Source organism: Monosiga brevicollis, genomic scaffold (genome assembly GCF_000002865.3).
Source record: "Monosiga brevicollis MX1 MONBRscaffold_15 genomic scaffold, whole genome shotgun sequence".
In the NCBI taxonomy this organism is placed as follows: Eukaryota; class Choanoflagellata; order Craspedida; family Salpingoecidae; genus Monosiga; species Monosiga brevicollis.
In genome coordinates, this window is record NW_001865052.1 from 642,409 (window position 1) to 656,527 (window position 14,119).

Consider the following 14,119-nt stretch of genomic DNA (forward strand, 5'->3'; position numbering starts at 1 on the left):
GAGGGGTTCGGAGACTTGGCTGTTCCATGCTCGACCAAAACGACCGCGCCGAGCGGTCCGCACCTGAAGAAACAGCATAACGGCAACCTGAAGGGCACTGTTGTTGCTCTTGTCGCTCAAGGCCTTACTCAGCTGGCCTGTGTTCGAGGAAAGGACGGAGTGGCGTAGAAGATGGAAACCATCATGACAAATGTGAGTCTGCAGGGCTGCTGAAGAGAGTGTGTGCAAACGCCGGGGGCACGCAAACAAGTCAAGTAGATGTAGGCCGTACGCATATTGACGATAAGTTGACCGTTGCTCGCAGCACCAGCTTGATCCGGTGAGAAGCTGGCGGGCATTGTCATGAGGGACGGAAAGGTGAGCAAGAAGATCAGCTGAACAAAAACAATTTAGAGAGGGGCACTCGACGCCATGGGCACGCGTTGCGGGGTTGTGAAGAAGCGACTCAGACACACACACACACACACACACACACACACACACACACACACACACACACACACACACACACACACACACACACACACACACACACACACACACACACACACACACACACACACACACACACACACACCACACACACACACACACACACACACACACACACCTGTCAATGGCTTTGCGGAGAGCGGGGGCACTGAGCAAGCACTGCAAGGTTGCATTCATGTAGCAAGTGTTGCCGAGGTTGACGAGACCGGCAGGAAGCTTGCTCTACGTACGCACGTACGAGGAAATAAAGAGGAGGGAGAGGGGGAGAGGAGAAGAGGGGGGGAGACAGAAAGACAGACAGACAGACAGACAGGAGCATGAGATTGGCGTGGGAATGCCGTCATACTGCGTCGAGCCCAAAAGTTGAGCTCAACTTCTAGGTCTGCTGCTGTTAATTTGATGACACACCACGGAAACAAGCTGGTCTTCGGTGAGGTCCTCGACAAAAACCATCTTCTCGGCAGGACCATCCGGTACGGCGTCCTCTTGCGTACCCTGGGATTGGTGACGATGCATGAAACAAAGGTGAGGACTCCAGTCTTGTGAGCGCGGCAGCTCATTTGCACTGAAGGTACAAGAGTGTCAGGACGGGACTGGGCCTGACCATGAGGAGGAAGGACATGCCATCCTTGAGTTTGATGCCATCCCAAGAGTCCTGCCCGAGAAAAAAGAAAAGGAAAACACACAAAGAAAAGGAAAACACGGCAAATTAGGGTGGGTGCGGGAGAGGGACGCATTCAGGGTATGTGCGCAAGGTGACGTTGCAAAGCAGGACAAGTTGAAAGGGTTGCGCACTTTGATGACGCGGCCCTTGAGCATGAGCTTTTGGCGGGCCACGTCCACACCCGAGAGTGCAAAAAGCTGTGCTTTGAAGACTTCGGGGCTCTGTCGCGCCAGGCGGGGTTAAGCAGTGAGCAAAGTTGGCGGCTGACAAGACAAGAGGGAAAGGGAAAAAAAAAAACGAGCAAAAACGATGGCGCACCTCGTTGGCATCGAGCTCAACATCGGAAAACTTTTGCTTGCCCCACTTGACGTTGACTGCATTTTTATTGAGATGAACGCAAGCAGGGTCCCGAGCGGTCAGTCATCGGGGGGGGGGGGGGGGGAGGGGGGTGACCGAGGGCGTTTATGTGCCGATGCCAACACATTCAGGCCTCCAGCAGAGACTCACCTTTGTGGGTTGTCATGATGGCGGTCGACCTGCGCGTCGTCAAGTAGAAGGTCGGGACACACTGGGCAGAATACAAGCTTGTGCCAAAGCGTGCAATTGAACAAGTGCTTCAGAGCAGCGGGGCTAACTCAAGTCTGGTGCGGTCCGCGTCTCACGGCGTCGTCGTCGTCGTGCAGTGTGTTCGTCAAGTGCCACTGGATTTAAATGCACACACACACTCGAACACACACACACACTCACACACACACACATAACGAAACACAGAGAGAGAGAGAGAGAAACACAACTCAAATTTTCAGTGGTGTTTGTTCCTTTTGTTCCCTGTTGTTGTTACATGTGGTAGTTGTACTTTTCCTTTGTGTCTTTGCTCTTTACTCAAACCGACCAAACCAATTCATTTCTGTTCCTCTCTCTCTCTCTCTGTCTCTAAATTTCTCTCTCTCTGTCTCTGTCGCTCTGTCCTTTTCGCTTGTCAATTTCTGTGTGTGTTTCCGTTATGGTATTGTCAGACAAATATACTCGAGCTTCTTTGGTCAGAGGTTAGGGGTGTGAGCCGAGGGGGGAAATGCACGGCGTTGGCGGTCGGGCACTCTGCCAGAGCGCCAGCCGTTGATGGCGGCGTCAAGCTGGTTGATTTCCTCGGTTGAGGAGACGTCGACACCACCGCGAGCCAGTGTAAATGTTGGACCACAGGCGTGCTGCATCAGTTCGGCCAAATTGGCGGCCAGTTCATGGTGTGCGGCTGTGATGCTGGCCTCATCCTCGTCGGCGAGCCCCTTGCCATCGGCGGCCATTTGCTGGTTAACCTCCTGAAGCATGAGGCCTTCGTGTACTCGAAGCCAATCTAAGCAGGACAGCAGTCGGCCGAAAGCGAATGAACCCAAATGAGCGCGGGAATGTTATCAAAACTTTGGCACCGAGGTCAGGCAGCCCGTTAAGTTTGCGTGTGTCAGATCTGACACGCAGATGTTAGCTGACGCACCGATAACATGGGCTGAATCGGCTCTGGGGGTGGGTGGTAGCTTCGGGGTGGCGTGATCGAAAAAATCGGTAGAAAGGCCAAAACGGCAGTCGCAAGAGCACGAGTGAGATCAAAGCGAAAAGAAAAAAAGAAGCCCGCATCCGCAATCGTCAAGAACGCACTAGCTTTGCAAGGTGTTGTGGACAGTTTTTGCCAATGTCGTCGAGGGTGTGCTGCGTAGCTTGAGCCAACGGGCCGAGCGTCTACAGCCGAACAGGTCCGAGATGAGTTGTGGGCACGCTTGTTCCCAGCGCTTGTTCCCAGGCGCGCAAGTGCAGGGGCGCAAACCTGGCGGAGCATGGCGGATTGGACAGCACCCAAAGGTTCGGTGCTCTTCAGCAAGTTCTCCTGCCATCAACAAGAACGGATTGCGTCCTGATGAGCCACCCTCACACGACGCAGCCAGGGCATCATGCGAGCGCAACGTACCAAATCATCGAGCGGCCCCGGCCGCGCGCCATCTCCACCCAACACTCGACGGCCATCCCGCCCCACCTGGCGCGAAGCTGCCATCCTTGCCACACACCACCCACTCACCCCTACTCAACCCCGCCAGCAGCAGCACAGTGCCCCGCTCACAAACTCAACGCACACAGAGTCGAAAAAAAAAAATGCCAGCCAGCCATTGACCAAGCTGTTACCACGTGTGATCCACGTATGTTCCAAGCCTACACCAAGTATGTCCCACACACTAACCACACGCGTACCACAATCTGGAGGGATCCCCCCTTACCCTTGTTGATGTTTTGTGTGTGTGTGTGTGTGTGTGTGTGTGTGTGTGTGTGTGTGTGTGTGTGTGTGTGTGTGTGTGTGTGTGTGTGTGTGTGTGTGTGTGTGTGTGTGTGTGTGGTTGACGCTGATGCCAACCCATGTCGCTTTGACGCCCCTCCATCTCTCTCTCTCCCTCTCTCTCTTTTCAATCTCTCAAGTTTCGCATCCCTCTAAAAGCTCTCGCTCAAATCTTTCACTCTCTCATCTACCTCAAATCTCTCCTCTCGTCCTCTCCTGAAATCCCTCTAATCTCTCAAATCTCTTATAGATTCTCTCTTTCTCTGATGCATCCTCCAGATCTCTCCAATCTCTGAAATCTCTCTCTCGTCGCTCACATTGGATTTTTCTGTATTTTTGAGCTGCGCGACGACCAGATCGCCTCCAGTCGTCGTCTCAAGCGCAAGCCCGCCGCTCACGCTCCTTCTCCTGGCATCCCCTCATCTCCTTGGGTTGGGGACAACAGGTGTCTGTATCAGATATCAAACAGTCTCCTACTCGTGTGGCCTGTGTGTGTGTGTGTGTGTGTGTGTGGTGCCCGTGCAGTCCAACCTTGCCTCGTCAATCTGCGGCTCATGCGATCGGTGAGCTCGCATCTCAAGCTCGACATCTGCCTCAAGAGAAGTACACACTCCTCTGTGACAACAGAGAACTGCACAGGTTGCTAGAGTCAGCTCGAGCGGCCGAATCTCTTTTACATCGACACCGCACGGCAACGTCACTTCTGAGCTTTGTTGCCCGTCCTCTGACGCCCATCGAAACATCCCATTGGTGTCACTGTTGCATTGGTCAAGATGCCGGGACGTCGTGAATCCCATGAGGATGCCTCCATGGTGCTCAACACTGGATATTCAGATGATCCACCCCGGGGCTGCTGCCGCTGCTGTGCTTCCCTGCGCACGCATTTCATCCTTTTCGGTGTCCTTGGCGTTCTTTGTCTGGTCATTGGTCTCGTGGTGAACCCGGTCATCGATTCGCTCATGGTCAAAACCATCAAAGAAAATGTGGAACTCAAGTCTGAAAACTCCCAGCTCTACCCGATCTGGTCCAACACCACCAAAGTCCCTACCTACATGACCTTTTACATGTACAATCTCACCAACCCCGAGGATGTTCTTCAGGGTGGCAAGCCCAGGGTGAACCTAATTGGCCCATTCAATTACCTCGAAGTGCGCATCAAGGACAACATCACCTGGTCCAGCGACTCCACCCGCGTCTCCTACACATACAAACGCGCCTTCACCATCATCGACACCAAATGCCCATCCGGCGTTCTCTACCCCAACATCACTTGTAGCCTCGATGATGACATGATCATGACCACCGTCAACATCCCCCTCATGCAGATCGCCTCCCTCTACGCCAGTTTTGACAACAAATTCATCAAAGGCATTCTCCAAAATTTCATCGAGTTCTGGCGGAGTAAATATTCCGAAGGTTTGGCCACAACCAATGCCGCTTCTCTCACTGCTCAACTGCTCGTTCTAGATGCTGATAGCGGTACACCCTTTGTTTGACTCGCGTGCAGAGACCCTCATCATTCAACGCCCTGTCAAGGAGATCATTTGGGGATATACCGACCCCATCTTGGCAAATGAATTTGATGCTTTGATCGAAGAAGTAAATGACTACTTGCGCAAGCAGAATAAAACTGTGCGTATCACAACCCAACCCCCCTTTTTTTTTTCTTTTTACTGACACATGCCCGGGGCCTCTGTCTGTCTTTCTCACCCGTCGCATTTGCGGTGCTACACCAGAATTTCATTACCCCTCTCCCATCAGTGATCCAAATCCAAGAGAACGACCCGTCATATACCAAGACTCAGCGCTCAGAGATTTACACGGGCACGGTACGACACTTGACCGGATCTGGGTTCAACCCCAGATTATTACATTTTGCATTCGGAGCGCCCTCAAGCACTGGTTCCGTCGCTTGCCGCCTTCAGGATGATATCAACAAGGTGTATACTTACACAGCCTGGGCTGGTCACGAGGGCAGTATCGGCCTCTGGAAGGGCACCAATTGCCCCAACACGACCCTCGGTCGAGACTACATCAAATGGGTGCGTTGTGCGCTGTATGAAAGCAACTCAACTCGCACCTTGTGCCACATGCCACTTGCATCGTTATGACGACTCAATCTGCTGTTGTTGACTCAACCCCGTCACCAACAGGCCAACGCGATCAACGGCACTGAAGCTTTGAGCTTTCGCCCAAACCTGAAGGAAGGCGACGTTATCAATGTCTTCTCGGACGACATCCGACGGTGCGCTCCTCTGTGCCCACTCCTTGGCCCGAGAGACTTGATTTGCCACCACACACGATACCGTGCTGACACGCTTGCTTTTCTTGCGCAAACACTCGAGATAGCTCTTCTCGCTTGGTGTACAATAACACGCTCAAGACCAAGGGCATTCGAACTTTCCGCTTTGTCATCGACCCATGTATGCTGCCGCCTGCCACCGTGGTGCTCAGCCGCAAACAAGAATTGTTCTTTGAACACAAGCTGCACGGCTCACACTCTGTTCCCTTGACTGGTCCTTGCCGCATCTTAGTGGCCTTGGCCAACGCGAGTGAGAATGAGCAAATGTGTGCTTTCAATGCCTATCAGCCTACTGGGACGCTGAACATGGAGGAGTACGTGGGTGGCCCCGTATATGCAAGCAAGCACCACTTTCTCGATGCCGATCCCATTTACTTGGAATTGGTGGATGGCATCCCGCCACCGGAGCGATTGCTGCACGATGTGACCGTGGACGTGGAGCCCCATACGGGCTCGACCTTTGAAGCTCACCAGCGTCTCCAGGTAGGCAGGACGTCGTCGCTGTGCGCTACACATGCTCGGTCCCAAATCAACAATACCATTTGTTTGTTTGCTCGTTCCTACCATGCGAGCACATCTCCTTGCTTGAGCCAACCCTCTTGCTCGTCAAGAAACAGACCATCGACAGGTGGAGGTTTCATTGTCTTATTTGATGTGCCATTTTTGTTTGCTAGATCAACGTGAAGATGACGCGGGTTCCTGGCTTGGCCGACTATGGCAATCTCACGGCGGCTGGCTTTTATTTGCCTGTCACCAAAGTGGACGAACATGCCATTGTGACCGATGACCTGGTCAGCCAATGGCAAGATCAGGTGTGTGCCGAAAGTTGAAACTCTGTGTTGAACCACGCTCATGTCAGCATCTGTGCGTTCTCCTCATGACCTTGCCTTGTTGGATGCCCATTCCAGGTTGGCTTGGCATTGGAGGTACGCGATGACGCACACGAGGCTGGCATCATCACCGGCTCAGTCTGCCTGGGCATCAGCTTGATTTTCCTGCTGGCATTCATTCGTACGCGCAACCGCGCGCGCAACGATGAGGATGCGCCTCTCTTGGGCTCTCGCTACAGCACTGCGTAATTGGGCCGGGGCACGCTGCCTCGCATGGCCTGAAGTACCCCCTTTTGGTTTTTCTGTCTTTGAACTTGTCAACGTTTTTTGGTTTTTCTCGTTTCTTCCAGCAATTGGCGTGCCTTTGTCTGCACAAGTGTACGCCGGCTTCCAGACCCATATGGCCTACGCTGCTCTCTCATCATGAGAGCTGCCTTGGCTAAACTCGTACCAATCCGAGTTGCAATTTTATTTTGATCTCTCTCTTTTTGCACTTTTCTTGGGGTGAATCTTGATCAAGCATCATCCATCCCCCTTCACACACACACACACTCTCTCTCTGTCTCTCTCTCTGTCTCTCTGTCTCTCTCTGTCTCTCTGTCTCTCTCTCTCTCTCTCTCTCACTTCATTCCATTGTTGTTGAAATTTGGCAGAGAGGTGTGTGCGTGCGTGTGTGCGTGTTGTTGTTGCGGGGTGGTGGGCTGCGACGCCGGCCTGGATCAGAGGTGAACTTGGAACCAGCAGGTTCATTTTCCTTATTTTCCGCTCCTGGGCCAAATGGCGGCGCGACGGGCAAGCGAGGACAATGGCGCACCGGCGGCGCAACGCGCAAAGCTCGAACCGGACCGTGCGATCCTCACGCTGCTCCCCCTGGAAGATCCTACATCAGCGGGCAACCATGTGCACTTCAGCATCGCATCGAGTGTCACGAACATGCTCTCTGGGCTTTTACCCGAGGTCACCCAGTTTTTGAGCCAGGTGGACCAGCCACACCTGAGCCAGCTCCGGCTGACTAAGGTGACACCAACTCTACTAGTTCGCATGATGAACCAGCATGCTATCCTGCTCCAAAGGACATACAGGCCCTCGAGTGAGACCAAGCCGCTCTCCGATTTCCAAAACCTGCGAGACTGTATCAGAGTCCTGCTCCCAATGGTCCAAGGCTGTGTGGGCAGAGGCGTTCCTGATCAGGACAACCTCCATTGGTGCCTGGTCCTTGCTGAGCGCGCTCTGTGGCTACAAGATGAGAAGAAAATGTCGGAGCCGTTCCTCGAGATAGCGCAAGGTACCAGTCTAGCCAATCCCAGCAACCGCCCCGCTGTGATACAAGCGTTGGTCAAGTGTTTCAAAGAAGGGTGGCTGCCGTTCCCCTGGAAGCGACTTGATTCTCGTTTCAAGGCTGCCCAACTGATTGCAAATCTCAAGCAACACAATTGCCCGCCCATTCCGGGCGATCTGAAGCCGCACAACGTCAAAATGATAGCCCAAGGCTTGCTTCCCCTCAAGTTTGAAAAGACTGTCGAAGACCCTGGTCACTTTGAGGCCATGGGCTTCCTGCACGATGATAGTGACTATGAGAGAATGGATGTGCTCGTGGACCTGTTTCAGGAGCAGGAGCGTCTAAAGGCCAAACGCAAAGATCAAGAAACGTCCACGCTGGAAGAGTGGAACAATGAGAGTTTTATTCGGGAGAGCGTGGAGGAGTGCTTCAAGAGGTACGGCAATGAGCCAATCCTTTTCTCTGCACAGCTGCTGCGCGACATCATTTATGAGAAGCACAAAGAGTGCACCCAATTCAAGCCGTCGCTGGTCAAGAACGTGATTGACTTTTTCCAAGCGAGGCGCATGTTGGATTTCAGTGCGGGCTGGGGCGATAGACTGGCGGGGGCGCTGGCGGCTAACGTGGAGCGCTACCAGGGCTACGACCCCAACACCGACCTGCGCCCGGGCCACCGGGCCATTTTTCGGGCCTTTGATGGGCCTGAAATCGACGGGCGCTTCGACATCTCCTACCAGGGCTTTGAAACTGCAAAAGTTGAGGGCACCTTTGACCTCGTCTTTACGTCGCCGCCCTTTTTTGACTTTGAAATTTACACCAAGCTGCCAGGCCAGAGCGTGAGCAAGTTCCCGAGTCTCAACAAATGGATTGTACACTTTTTGTTCGTGTGCATTCACAAGGCGTGGGCGGCGTTGGAGGAGAATGGCCACGTTGTGATCCACATTACGGACGTGTACAAGGACAAAGTGTGCGAAAAAATGTGCCTTCTCGTTCTATGGCTTTTGCCTGGCGCACATTACCGTGGTGTACTCAACTCGGTGGGAGGTGCAAGGCGACCCCGCCCGCTGTGGGTGTTTCAGAAGCGGCATGATTTGAAAAGCCGAGCGGTTTCCGCGGGCAAGATGCTGGCCAGCAGTCAATGGCTCGGCGATGATGAAAGCAAAAATCCTCCTGTCTTCAAGCTCGCATGTGAGGCCTTTGGCATTGACTCAAAAGGTTGGGAACAGCAGATGCCTCTGCAGTATAGTGTGCCCACCAACGCATAGCACCACGTGCCGAGTGCCGTGTTCGTCCTGGAGTAGTGTGGCCTCTGCGGCTTGTTTCATCGAGTTGAGTTTAAACAACGAATCTGACACGCCGCAATCCTATCGTCATTCCCATACACACCCCCTCCCCCTTTCAACTTGGGCAGTCATCATCACACCAAAGAAACCAAATCAGTCGTTTTTTCAATTTTTTTTTTTTTTTTTTTTTTTTTTTTTGGGTGTGTGTGTTATTTTGTGAAGACAATTTGTTGTGTTCTTGAAAGGGGGGCAGCGTACAGTTGAAGGTCGTTCGTCGCGTCGTCGTCATGGACTGGCAGGATGCGGACCAGGATATCATGATGCCCAGCTCTGGGGCGCAGCCAGCCAATCTGTCGGCGTTGCTACGTATTCCAAAAGTGGTGCGCTGGATACACGTGCAGTTGGCCTTGTTTCGCTCGACAAGCGCATGGGCACATGTGGTCGTTGTTGGCCGTACTCGTGGAAGCGCGCCACCTCATGCACGTGGGGGGCTGCGTTATGTGTGGTCTTGGCAGGAACTGCACGCGCATCTCAATGGATCTTTGGCACCGAGGACGCTGCGTAAGCTGCTCTCTCGACGCCCGGACCTCACGCTGGAGCAGGTGCAAGGCGCCCTTCATGAGATTGACCGCAGCGACCTCGACTTTACCAGGTCTGTGCTAGCAAGCATGCCTCGTGCCGATCCGTATTCGGAGCAGACCAGCCCCTGTCGTGTCTGAGCACCATTATGCTGCACTCACCCATGCCACAACCCATGCTACCCGCCTGGTCTGGTCGCTTTCAGCTGCTTCCGCCTTTTTGGCGTTGTGCATCAGCTTGTGCGCACCGCAGCCGACGTAGAGCTGGTACGCGTCGAGTTTTATCCCGCCATGGTCGCGTTGTTTCTAGCTTTGTCACGGGTTGACAGGACCTGTCATCTCATGCGCGATCCAACCTGTTTTGCTCCGTCAATTCTAGATCACCTATGATGTGGTTGAAGACTTTGCCAACGACGGTACATGCCTGCATGCTCCAATGACCGTGCCCCACCTTGATCCATCTGCTCAGTATACCTGCGCCCAGCTCATTTTGAGCACGCTTCTTGCATCAACCTGATCCAGGCACCTGTTATTTGGAACTTCGCTCAACCCTCAAGGATCGGCCCGAGTTCAACCTGAACAAAGAAACGGTGTGTACCAAAGTTGAAAACGGGGTGTTGGGGCGCAGCAAAACGCGTAGTATCTTCGCCGAAACAGTCCTGTTGCTGGGGTGTGGTGCGTTCAAGCCTGGGCACACCATGAGCTCATGCTGCCAACGTCGTTGGCCAACCCACCGCAGTACCTACAAGCTGTGCTAACGGGATTGGACCGCGCCCAGGTGTGTACTCCTCGGTCGCCGGCGCAGCAAGGTCACTCGCGCACGCATACGGCCCGATGCTTTACACCATCTCACAGCCTTCTTTCCATGCGCTCTGACCAATCACCATCGCCAGCGAGACTTTCCCATTCGTGTCAAATTTATCGTCAGCATCAACCGTTCTCGCTCCCTACAGGATGTACGTGCGACTGTTCCAGCGCCACCCCGTGTGGGTGTCATATGATGTGGCATGTTGATGGTGAAATGGCAACAGGAAGCAATGACCCTTGCACATGATGCTGAACACGCTGTTGCCCAAATTGTATCTCAGGCCTGGGAGTCGCTTCACCTGGCCATCAAGTACAAGAGCTTTGGGGTTGTTGGTATCGATTTGTGCGACGACCCAGAGCAGGTGTGTTGCCTACGATTGTGGTCGTCATGACCGTGCTATCCTTCTCACGAAACAGCAACCACTTGCAGGGTAGTACTCGGGAATTTATGCCAGTCTTGACTTCTGCACGGCAGCATGGGCTCAAGGTTCGCTAACAAACTTTGTGCAAAATGCGTGCGTGGGTGCCCCACCCACTTCTTCTGACAAGTCTCCTTTTGCCGTACAGCTGGCCCTGCACGTCGCCGAAACGGAGACAGCCGAGGGCACAGGCCTGTTGATGGCCTTGCGGCCAGATCGGATAGGTAAGCGGCAATGCTCCGTTGGTTTGTGAGGGTTGGCGGTCCCATATGGTTGCTCAGCTTGTCCTTTTTGCCAACCCAAACTAGGCCACGGGACATGCCTTCCTTTTGGCAGACTCTTGCCCTGCTATCGGACGATTCCTGTGGAGGTACGCACAAACATGGCTTGCTAGCTGCCTGGTGCTCGAAATGGCTCTATCATGATGGCTGGCCGGAGGCTTACTCGTCTGGTGGTGCTCCAGGTGTGCTTGAGCTCCAACATCATGTCCAAGTCGTGCACGGCCCTCGAAGTGCACCATGTACTGGATCTGGCTCGAGAGGGCCATCCCTTTGTCATTTGCACCGACGACAAAGGTTTGACCGGAGATGTTGCACACATCTCGCATGCGCATCTCACGCCTGCCATCGTAGAAACCTGACCCTGGTGCTTGGGTAGGTATCTTTCGTACCACCTTGACGCGTGAGTACGAGCTTGCAGCCTCTTTGCTGGGATGGGGCGTGTATGACCTGGCGCGGATGAGTCGCGCCGCTCTGGAGTATGGATTCCTGACACCAATGGAGCGTCAAAGCATTGTGGAGCGCTTTTTTGACCCGTACTTTTCGGGTGAACCCCAAGCCAAGCGCAGCCGGCGCGATGTGCAATGTCGATGACCACCTTTCGATTCAATAGAAATCAAATTCATGCAATGGCATTTCCGACCTTCACGGCCCATCTCTCGTTTCCTACGCACACACACACACACACACACACACACACACCAAAAAAAAAAAAAACTTTCTCAGAAAACTCATTTTCTGAGAAAGAAAAACATTTTTTTTTTTGTTGTTGTTGTTGAAAAGCGCGCGCGTCAAAAATGGCGCGCTTCGGGCCTCATCGGTTGCCCTTGGGTCAGGTATGGAAGAGCAGGCGGACTCGCTATGCAACGTGCAGGTGAGCAAGTAGTCAAGCCCGGGTTTTTGTTTTCCTCATGTCGTTTTGTTGACCCGTAGCTTTACTACTTTACAGATTTGTGCTATGTGTCAGTCAATTACAAGCCCATCGTGCCGGGTCACAGCATAGTGATCACCCGCCGACCCGTCCAGGTCAGTATGCTTGCATAGTGTGCCCCCGGGCCTGACGACCGTAACTATGCTCCCATGCATAGGAGTAGGTTTGAGTTTTTGCCTCCTCACAGGATCGGCATTAGAGAGTGCGGGATTTGACACCAGAAGAGTGCGCCGACTTCTTTCAGACAGCTCAGCGCGTGAGCGCGGCGCTTCAGGACCACCTTGGCACGACTGCCACGACCTTTAGCATCCAGGTTCAGGATATCAGCCGCTCGTGCCCACCCCTTGAACAGCCTTGAAACCCAGGCCAGGTCTGATGGCGCCTTGTCTATGCTTGCTTGCACTTTGCTTGCTATCAACTGCCGCAGGACGGCTCGGATGCCGGCCAAACGGTCCCGGTGAGTGTATCTGTTGTTCTGCAACACGTTGTGACAGCCACCTGCCCACTCATTTCAAAGGTGCCTTCCGCTTGCCATAGCATGTGCATCTTCACATTCTACCTCGCCGACCCGCCGACTTTGAGCGCAACGACGACGTCTATGATCACGTATGTTTCATTCTTATCGCCTCGAGTTCGCCTGTGCACTCGACTGCTGTGCTTTTACACCTTTGCTCATTGACTTGATGCGGGGCGCGTGATGTGTGCCATCTTCATCACCCGGTCTTTCCTCCAGCTTGAAAAGGCAGGACAGGCACCCAAGGGTGTGCACATGGATGCACCCGATACACGCCCCGGCCGTACCACCGAGGATATGGTGCAGGAAGCCACCATCTACCGTGCGCTCTTCCCTGATCACAACACCCCATTTGGGTTTGAGGACGCATGAGTCACCATCAGCAGAATCTATGCCAGAAAAGTGGATATCATATCATCGATTCTCATTTCAGGGTCGTAACATGGATGCGCACCAACAGCTCAGCTCTGAGTGCCACCGTAAAAAACCAAACACAAGTGGGATACACAGACAGCGCGGAGCCCAATCCTCAAGCCCTGAGGTGACCCCACCTGGCTGGTCCAAAGAGAAGGTGTAACACAAACGCGCGCAAGCCAGAGCATGGGTTTTTTAGCCGGCAACGATAGCACAGAAAGGTCAAGGAGTCTATTTACTGAGGCGGGACCACTCTTCGTAACTGCCTTTGTAGTTGTGGACACGCGGGTAGCCCCACTGGCCCAACAAAAGCTGCGCAAGGCCCGAACGTACTCCCAGCTTGCAGTACACGACAATGTCCTGCTCGCGGTTCTCAAGGAGGTCCAGGCGGGCGGCATCAACGTCGAGCGCCTCTGCCACGTACTCGGCCGCTGACTCGGGGTCCATGCGCGTCAGCTCACTGATGGGCAGGTTGATGGCACCCGGTATAAACCCGGCGTTGTACTCGCCCTCCTCGCGCACGTCAAGGACCAAAACCGCTGAATCAGGCAGCGACCCTGTTTGGGCATACTCCTCCCAGCCGGCCGCCACCTTGCACATGTCCTCGTAGCTGATGCGTGCGCCTGTCAATGAGGGGGCCGCATTCGCATCTCCAAGCTTTTCTGACTGCCTCTCCTGATCGCGGCCTGCTGATGGCTCATCGTGCCGACCCATTTGCCCCACGAACCTGGACAGGGAAAGCTTCACGCGACTCCCATTTTGCCGCCATGCTTGATGCGATGCACTCATACCCTGCCACGCCGCTGCTCGCACGGCCGCCATGCCTGCTGAAGCCAGCACCCGCGCCATTGCCCTCTGCTCGCTTCCTCGCTCACACTTGTCTTGTTCGCGTAAGAAAAACAAATAACTACTTGTGGTACCTTAGCTGTATCTTGTTGGCTTTTTGCTTTGTGTCTGTTGTTTTGCTTCATCCATTTGTTTCTTTTGATGTGAAAGTGGTGTGTACTAAAC

General features: G+C 53.8%; 4 protein-coding genes across 4 annotated transcripts in view; 1 reads left to right on the forward strand and 3 right to left on the reverse strand.

Moving 5' to 3' along the window:
- The window catches only part of MONBRDRAFT_26706 (uncharacterized protein), a gene marked incomplete at both ends in the record, with an annotated part of 3,479 nt that extends 1,800 nt beyond the window's left edge, over nucleotides 1-1,679 (reverse strand). The window contains 7 exons of the mRNA XM_001747149.1: nucleotides 64-137; nucleotides 387-714; nucleotides 901-987; nucleotides 1,097-1,147; nucleotides 1,288-1,377; nucleotides 1,475-1,530; nucleotides 1,664-1,679. Of these exons, the coding sequence (XP_001747201.1) occupies nucleotides 64-137; nucleotides 387-714; nucleotides 901-987; nucleotides 1,097-1,147; nucleotides 1,288-1,377; nucleotides 1,475-1,530; nucleotides 1,664-1,679 (702 nt within the window). The remainder of the gene's footprint in view (nucleotides 1-63; nucleotides 138-386; nucleotides 715-900; nucleotides 988-1,096; nucleotides 1,148-1,287; nucleotides 1,378-1,474; nucleotides 1,531-1,663) is intronic.
- Nucleotides 1,680-2,196: 517 nt separating this feature from the next.
- Nucleotides 2,197-3,197, reverse strand: MONBRDRAFT_9434 (uncharacterized protein; the record flags this gene model as incomplete). The annotated part of the gene is made up of 3 exons (XM_001747150.1): nucleotides 2,197-2,507; nucleotides 2,807-3,032; nucleotides 3,114-3,197. 3 exons carry the CDS (start codon nucleotides 3,195-3,197, stop codon nucleotides 2,197-2,199), a joined length of 621 nt encoding a protein of 206 aa, XP_001747202.1.
- A 144-nt stretch (nucleotides 3,198-3,341) lies between these two features.
- On the forward strand, nucleotides 3,342-13,066 carry MONBRDRAFT_26707 (uncharacterized protein; the record flags this gene model as incomplete). The annotated part of the gene is made up of 29 exons (XM_001747022.1): nucleotides 3,342-3,612; nucleotides 3,999-4,076; nucleotides 4,308-4,952; nucleotides 4,981-5,105; nucleotides 5,210-5,302; nucleotides 5,399-5,515; nucleotides 5,627-5,718; nucleotides 5,823-5,896; nucleotides 6,008-6,258; nucleotides 6,450-6,587; nucleotides 6,684-6,850; nucleotides 7,126-7,262; nucleotides 7,495-9,131; nucleotides 9,467-9,547; nucleotides 9,683-9,819; nucleotides 9,952-10,012; nucleotides 10,125-10,161; nucleotides 10,268-10,335; nucleotides 10,485-10,523; nucleotides 10,639-10,701; nucleotides 10,834-10,914; nucleotides 11,280-11,341; nucleotides 11,410-11,546; nucleotides 11,629-11,835; nucleotides 12,086-12,123; nucleotides 12,183-12,275; nucleotides 12,608-12,637; nucleotides 12,718-12,786; nucleotides 12,914-13,066. The coding sequence occupies 29 exons, from the start codon at nucleotides 3,342-3,344 to the stop codon at nucleotides 13,064-13,066; spliced, it is 5,181 nt and encodes a 1,726-aa protein (XP_001747074.1).
- A 273-nt stretch (nucleotides 13,067-13,339) lies between these two features.
- MONBRDRAFT_9436 (uncharacterized protein) lies at nucleotides 13,340-13,957 on the reverse strand (the record flags this gene model as incomplete). The annotated part of the gene is made up of 1 exon (XM_001747151.1): nucleotides 13,340-13,957. The coding sequence occupies one exon, from the start codon at nucleotides 13,955-13,957 to the stop codon at nucleotides 13,340-13,342; it is 618 nt and encodes a 205-aa protein (XP_001747203.1).
- Nucleotides 13,958-14,119: the final 162 nt, after the last annotated feature.